Genomic DNA, 7,805 nt, shown 5'->3' with positions numbered 1-7,805 from the left:
GTGCAAGTTTAGGTCAGTTGCCATGGACACCGTGTCAAAGCTGAATTATTTGACTTACCTGGAATGTTGCCCTTTAGATCTCAGCACAGTTTACCAGCACCATTGGTTCTTAAGCTGGGTCTCTTAAAAACAAGAAAAAGCTTAGCAGTGGATTTGACATTACACAAGATGTGTGTGGGTGATGAAATAACCATGACCGAAGTGATTCAACCCATTTTCACTGGAATACTGTTATCAACTGTACTGAAAATGTTCTGCTATGACCCCCATGGCTTTTCTCTCTCAGATGGGCTGACTGATTCTGGTCTGTCTTCTTTTTTTTTTCTTTTTTTTACTTTAAGCAGAAAAAAAACTCCAGGCATCATGAGTTTTCAGTCTGCTGCAGTACCTGTGTTCATTGAGTGGTGTAAGGTGACAGATTTACTGCACTGTGGGAAAATTCATTATGAAAATGGAAAAGTTGAGGCCAGAGTGTAAAGCCAACATCTCATTATCAACCACAGGGTTTTTATATTGATCATACTGAGCATGCTACAACAGCACCCCTCCCACTGAGGCATCCAACTACTTAATCTAGAAAACTGAGGTTGTGAATCTCACACACCAGCCTTTAAGACTGTAATAGAGAGATGAGGGAGACAAGGTCAAGAAGTTAATGTAGTATATTTCTTAAGTAGTGCAGTTTGACAGGGTTCTTTTTTTTTTTTAATTCTCAGCCTGAAAAAGTTAGGATATGTGATTAGTAAATCACACACATTCATACAAATTAAAGGCTCATTCCAGCAAGTTCCTATTGGACATGCGAGAGACAAATGGCCTGACTTTTAGTCCCTAGTATGGTTTTAAAAAAAAAATGGGCTCCAAAAATGCTGGATGGTATACTTCCCATAATGCAGCTCAAAAGTATCTGTCTGGTAAATGCCCTCATCTCAGGCTGTGTCGTACTCTCCGTGACTAGTATATTGGCTTTGACATGTTAATTTGGTGGACTGCCCCTTTAATGTTCAGTGTCCTTGACAAACTACTGATCTGTAATCGATTATTTAGTCAAATGAAAAACCCTCTGTGACCACCCACTGCAGGATTTTAACAAAGAAGCATTACTTAAGATCAGGGACTTTGTGTACAAAAACAAAATCCACCCCCCAAAAAATGCTTTTGAACACCAACTGCAGTATGTCAGAAACTACTATAAAACAATGTAGTTGTGTGTGGCCCTGTAAAAGCTGAAAACGAGTGCTTGTTTTCCTCTTTTCCAATAAACAAAACATTTCTGTTATCCGTGGGTTCATGCTCATAAAAAGAGAGCTAACTCTTGCTTTTGTGATTAATGAGACTTGACCATGGAAATAAAAACTTGAATTCTAATTTCAATTTTCACCTCAAGTTATTTACTCAGATCACTCACAACTGTAAAAAGATAATCACATGATGAATGATGATCTCTGACCTTTGGGACTGCATCATATATCCACTGTAGAGCATTTAAAAATGGTTCAACTTAAAAACACAAGTTCCTGTGCTGCCTTAAAAATGTGAGTTAAATAAACTTTGGTTGAATCAGTGGGTCAAAATCATCCTGTGAGTTTAGAAAATGAAAAACCAACTCATTAACTGGTTCTATAAACAAGATTTTGAACAATACAGCAGCTATTTTCAATGTATAGTGGAGTAATGGCGTCCTGAGCAGAGAATGAACTCACACCCCCTCTGTGTGTGTTGAAATTTGAGTTTCTCTATTCATTATTTTTGGTGACTGGTAGCATCTGCATGTTAGCGTATGTACACGAGTCTCTCCTGTTAAACTGTTGGTCCTCCCCATGTCTATGAACACCCAGGCACCGCCCACAGGTGAGATAGCACAGTGCAGTACTCAGGGTTCAGGTGAAAGCAACCTCCCAGAATTTCCTCCATGACTGAAGAAACTATTTTTTGAGCTAAAAAGGCCTCTTACAAAGATTGAGATAAGACCAGAGCACAGGCAGATTGGCTGACCATGGGGAATACTGGTTTACATCACAGTCATTTGGTGGACCCCAGAACATCCCAAAAGTTTTTACCAGCTCTGTCAGTGTCATGAGTGTGCCCCATCCCACTGGATAAGTCCAAGACTGAATTTCTTTTCCAATCTGACCATGGAGCCAGGCTTTACCAAGAGGAGAACCCTACAAGCTGCTAAAGAGCTCCAACTCGACCCTGAACTGGCTTTTCTTCTTGTGGACATGTAAGTAACTTCATGGCTACATAATGTTACATGTCTGTTTTTCATTAATGAAGGCTACAGAAGCGGTTGTGACATTAGCTAATTTGCTGTTAACATTATTATGAATTTATGTTGCTATAGCTAGCTGGCTTACTGCGAGCATTGCTGTAGCATATCACAGCAATGCTAGCTTGGGCTATTTGTTTACTTGGATTGTTTATTGTTGGCCTTTGTGTACATAGTGTAACTTTACTTAGTTGTGCTTTTTGTTATGTGTTTAGTGGCTGCTTTCACTTTCTTTGTAGCACCTTGCTAACTGAGGACGTGAAGGGGGAGTTCTGGCCAAAGGGAGGCCGGTCACCAAGCATTTGTTTTGGTCTGAGATGCTTGTGGTCTAGTGCTACATCTAGTGGCAGTGATGATCTTTTTTACAGAACCTTTATGTGAACTCTCAGCAGTTCATTCAAAAAGTTAATTTATTCAAATCAAATTTATTCAGATTTTTCTGAGGTAGTCTGAAAATAAAAATACTGTACCTTTTAAATCTGACATTAAACCATTTGATGAGCTTATAAAATATATTTCTGAAAATTAAACCAGTGGAATTTTAAATGCAGGACTTTTACTTGAAATGGAGTATTGGAGTATTTTACACTGTTGTATTGTTACTTTCAGTTGAGTGAAGGCTCTGAGTACTTGACTGACCTTCACTGCTGCTTAAACCAACCTTCATCATTCAGACTCCATCAGCATGATTCTGCTGTTTTTCGGACTGAACATCTCCCTTGTGGTAAAACTGCCTGTTATCACTGGAACACAGCTAATCTCATGGCAAAGCTGATGAGGATTTTCTCCACCAGCACCAGCACCACCACCACCACCACTTCTTCCTCCCACTCTTTCTCCTCTGTCTTCCCCCAAGCACAGCCTCCTCCCTTTCGCTCTTCTTGGAAGTCTGGCTCCAAGGAGAGGTTTTAGATGATGAGACTCTAAATGAGGAGGTTGCAGAGCTCCTCCGCTGCACTGCACAGTGTGTGTGTGTGTGTGTAAGAGAAGCCAGGAAACAGAAAGAGGACGTGTGTGTATGAAGGTGGAGGTGGTGTTGGAGGGTTGGAGTGTCTGTGTGTGTGTGCGAGTGTCGTCAGCTATCGTCGTCACTGTGACTCAGAGACAAAAAAGAGCAGAGAGCCCTCCCCTTCTCCCCTTCTCTCTCCCTCAGCCTCCTCACCATCAGCCAGTCATTCTCCCTCCGCACAGCTGAGGCTCAACATCCCAAGAGCCTCCTCCTCCTCCTTTCTCTCTCTCTCTCTCTCACACACACACACACACACACACACACACACAGTTGCTCACACACCTCTCAGTTACTGCTGAGCCCAGTCAGCACGAGCACCAGCTCTGAGGAAAGGAGAAAGATACACACAACAAAAAAAGAAAGGGAAGAAAGCAGACTTAAGAGGATCAGGATGAGGACGAGTATGTGCAGTGTGCCGGCGGTTCCCTGCTGCCGTCCCACACAGACTGTGCGGTGCTTCACATCCCCTCTGCTTCTCCTCCTCCTCCTCCTGCTCCTGAGCAGCTGCAGCAGCAGCAGCATCGGGGCTGTCCCTTCCCCGTTCCAGCTGGCCCCGGACACCCCGGCCCCGGCTGAGCCCACCCCGACCCAGGCCACACCTCGCCCAGACCCCTGCGAAGGCAGACCCTGCCTCAACGGGGGCTTCTGCCTGGCTCTCCCTTCCGCTGGCAGGCCAGAGGACACCTGGGAGTACACCTGTACATGCAGCCAGGGCTTCACGGGACGGAACTGTGAGGTATGAACACATTTAGTTTTTAATGGTATCTACCTGTATGAACACAGGGTTAATACTCAGCTCGTCTGTGTATGTGTCTGATCTTATTGCGTAGCTTTTGGGAGGTATTGCACAGATAGTAAGAGTTAGTAGATGTAAGGGTTTTGTGTGTGTGCGTGTGTGTGTGTGTGTGTGTGTGTGTGTGTGTGTGTGTGTGTGTGTGTGTGTGTGAGAGAGAGAGAGAGATCAGTTTGTTCTTTAGGCTTCTTTAGACAGAAATTACTTCTTTAGACAGAAATTACATAATGCAGAGAAAACAGGCTTCTGGTCCATGTGTTAATTACCTTATAAAGCAAATAATCTATTTTTATTTTGATGGAATTGTTTCAGTTTTGTGTGTGGTGTTTCTTGTTTTGTATTTTGCATTTTAGAGTCTTTTGGAGCCATTATCATTATTGTCTTGTTTTAAACATTACAACTACTAGCTGTCATCTCTCTGCTGAAACCACAGAGCGTTCACCTTGACGATGTGTGAGATAAACCCGCATCATAAGAGTGTTTTGATTTGCATGCGTGCCGTACAGTAGCTAGATGACGGTATGTGAGAGTGCGCTCTCGCTCTCTGCTGTTCGCGGATGGTTTTTTAATGGGAGCATGTGCTGTCACTGAGACACAGAGACGGATGCTGCGTTGCTGTGGCAACAGGAGGAAAGGAGTGAGATGCTTGTGGAAACAGTAGATGCGTGTGTGTTTGTGTGAGGCAGTATATGTAGGCTATATGTGCTATATGTTTGTGTGTCAGGTGTGAGTTGTTGAGTATTTTGAACATATTCTCTCTGCAAACCAAAAGTAGTGCAGTTACAGAGGATCCTGTGGTAATGTTGAATCTACTAACATCTGGGCCACTGATTATCAGGTGAAAATAAGATAATCTCCACTTTTCCATTCATTAACTGGAACATCTAGACAGCAGGTTCCACAGCATCTCATATGACCATGTGCATAAAGCTAGTTCTTTAGCAATGAACATTTTTGTTTGATGGAAGTCGTAAAATTCACTGCAGATTTTTCTTTTTCCCCCTGTTTTAATTCTGCTCCTTCATGTGCGTCTGTACCAGTATCATGTAGATGCCAAATTTCCAACAGAGTCCCTGGAAAAATACATGAGTATTATGGCTGATATTAAAATGATTTGTCAACAAGGATAATTTCTAGTAGAGATAAACCACTGTCACGTTGTATTATGTGTCCCTGAAGTTGACCTACACAGCTTTGTTCTTCCTGCTGCTTCCTGTTTTTACACTAGTGCCAATTCAAGGACATTTAACGTCCTGAAAGAGCCCTCTTTTGTTTTGATTTAGCACTTCATTGATCTCCACATAAACCATTTGAGCTTTACAATGAATAGACTGTGGCTGTGCTTTAGTAGCAATAGGCTCAATAGGCAGCTAGGCCTGTGAGTCATGCTGAGGTGAGAGAGAGCATCCGCACGCAGCAGCAGAGGATAAATGAGTCTGCTGCAGCATCACGCAGGGAAACGGCAAGGTGACTGGGTAAACTTTGGCAGGATCACCAACAGGTGGCAGCCATACACCCCCTCCTTTTGTTTACATGTGCATACGCATGCAGTGTACATTTGTTTATCTTGTGAATGCATATGGGAGGAATATACAGGTGAACATGCTGGTGGTGTGCAGTCAGGATTGAAGCTATTTAGTGGAGCATTTAGCCAGGGGCCTGATCACTGTCTCCTTGGCTGTCCTGGTTTCATCTCTCAGAATAGAAAGCAGCTGCAGTTTGTTACCTCTGCAGCCTGCTTCACTGCGCTCAGCTCCACACAAACCACAGAGGACAATGTTGTCACACAGCCTGAATTGAGGGCTGGACAACACGTGCACAGGGGGAGAATTTTCACTCATATTTTTCACACTAAGAACAGGAAAAAAAAACACCCTTCCTTGAGCACAGAGCCCACAGTTCTCTTGTGCTGTAAAATCCTGAGACATCAACATCCACTTCAGCTTTATCCCTCTTATGCGCCAAAGCTCAGGTCTGGCACGGGCTCTGGGCCGGGCCTGAGGGGGATCATTGATTTTTGCCTCGCCTCTCTCTCGCTGGATGTTTCTTCTCCATGGAAACTGGAGCAGCAGTCAATTGAGATTTGGTAAATGACCTGATTGGCTGAGCACGGTGCTGGTTTCCATCCCCTGTCCTGTGCATGCGTCACAACGCAGATGGTCCAGTGAGAGGAGAGGAGGAGAGATTGAAGAAAGAGATGGAGGGAAAGGAAAAGCAAGAGGAGAAAAGAGTTAGGGGAAGAGAGAAGGAGGAATTAAACAGGAGAGAGTCGATGACAAAAAGGCAAGAGGAGAGCAAGCAGAAGAAAACTATGAATCATTTCTTAAGGAGAGTAAAGCCTTGGTTTTGGAGCTTAGTGAGGAAATGCTTTCATAAACGAGTGTCATATACTCACCATCCTCTCTCTCTCTTTCTCTCTCACGCTCACTCCTTTTATCTCACATTCTTTGTCAAACCTGGGGTGCGTTTCACAAAGGGGGATTAGAGCAAAAACTGAGCTGAATCTGTAAAACTACTAGGTTTAGGATTAAAACTTGGTCATACCTGTTGATTTCTGGATGTTTTGCAACATTTCAAAAATAATCTGGCTAAATTGCTAATCCTGCTTTGTGGCTTTTCTCCCCTCACTGTTTTTTAAAAAACTGCAGGAATCAAAGCAGCCTAATGCAAACCACAGCAGCAGGCACCAGGGGAGAACAAATACACTCTACTTGTTAAACTAGCGGCGTTTTAATAACAGCCTGCACCTTTTCTGGACGGCAGCTTGTAAGCTGTCCTGCTGGAATTCAGTGCCACTAGCCTTTCTGTGAGTTATTGGCTTCTCATGCTCCAGCTTATTCATTATTGAAAGGCCTGTTGTGCGCCCTGATGGATTTGGTAACTTGCTCTACGACACAATAGGGCTGTAGCAGTGCAAATCAGCCATCCGGCATGAGGCAAGTCCAGGGAGCTCTTGCTGGGTTGCGCAGCCATTCAGTTATATGAAAGCAGTGGATCATAGCAGAATTTGCAGTCTGAACTTTAAAGCCCTGGCATTATGAACACAGAATGTATTTTTTATTTTACTGTTATTCAGAGAAGGGATGTAGGACTGAGGGTGATGAAAGAGGTGATATATCTGAGGTAACACGGAAGTAGTTTAGCTGCCCTACTTGTATAAGCTCACACAGGGCACGTCAGAGCTGAGATGGAATGAACATTTGATGATCCTTGCTATGATGATTTTTTTAAAAAAATCTCAGCTGAGAGTTTTGCTCATCACTGTTCCTTCTCTCAACACCTACAGCAGCTTTCTCACTCCTCTCAGTTCCTCAGTCTCACTGTTTTATAAGCATTGTTTTAAGACCTCAGGCTTGTTACTGTTCCCTTTTTTTACTCTGTGCAAAAGCATATTAAAGGATTAGTTTGATATTTTTGGAAATATGCTCATTTCATTCATGTTCTTGCCAAGAGTTAGTTGAGAAGATCGATCCCACTCTCATACAGTATAAGCCGGTTAGCGTAGCATCGTATAAAGACTTGAAATGGGTGGAAACAGCTAGCCTGTCTCTGTCCAAAGTTTAAATAAAATCTGTTCAAAAAGTTTAAAAAATCAGCCTACCAGCACGTCTAAAGCTCACTAACAGTTTAGTGAGCTTCAGAGGTACGGTTAGGCAGACTTTGTTACCTTTGGTAATAGCCAAGGTAGGTTTTGCCACCTGTTTCCAGTCTTTATACTATGCTAAGCTAACTCC

At 43.1% G+C, this 7,805-nt stretch overlaps 1 protein-coding gene across 1 annotated transcript in view; it reads left to right on the top strand.

The window, feature by feature from the left end:
* Nucleotides 1-3,433: 3,433 nt before the first annotated feature.
* Nucleotides 3,434-7,805, top strand: part of dner (delta/notch-like EGF repeat containing) — a 53,313-nt gene continuing 48,941 nt past the window's right edge. The window contains exon 1 of the mRNA XM_056375049.1: nt 3,434-4,014. Within this exon, the coding sequence (XP_056231024.1) occupies nt 3,670-4,014 (345 nt within the window). The 5' untranslated portion in view covers nt 3,434-3,669. The remainder of the gene's footprint in view (nt 4,015-7,805) is intronic.

Source organism: Seriola aureovittata, chromosome 4 (assembly GCF_021018895.1).
Source record: "Seriola aureovittata isolate HTS-2021-v1 ecotype China chromosome 4, ASM2101889v1, whole genome shotgun sequence".
NCBI classification, from domain to species: Eukaryota; Metazoa; Chordata; class Actinopteri; order Carangiformes; family Carangidae; genus Seriola; species Seriola aureovittata.
Note: the sequence above shows the minus strand (reverse complement) of the source record. Positions and strands in the feature narration are given on the sequence as shown.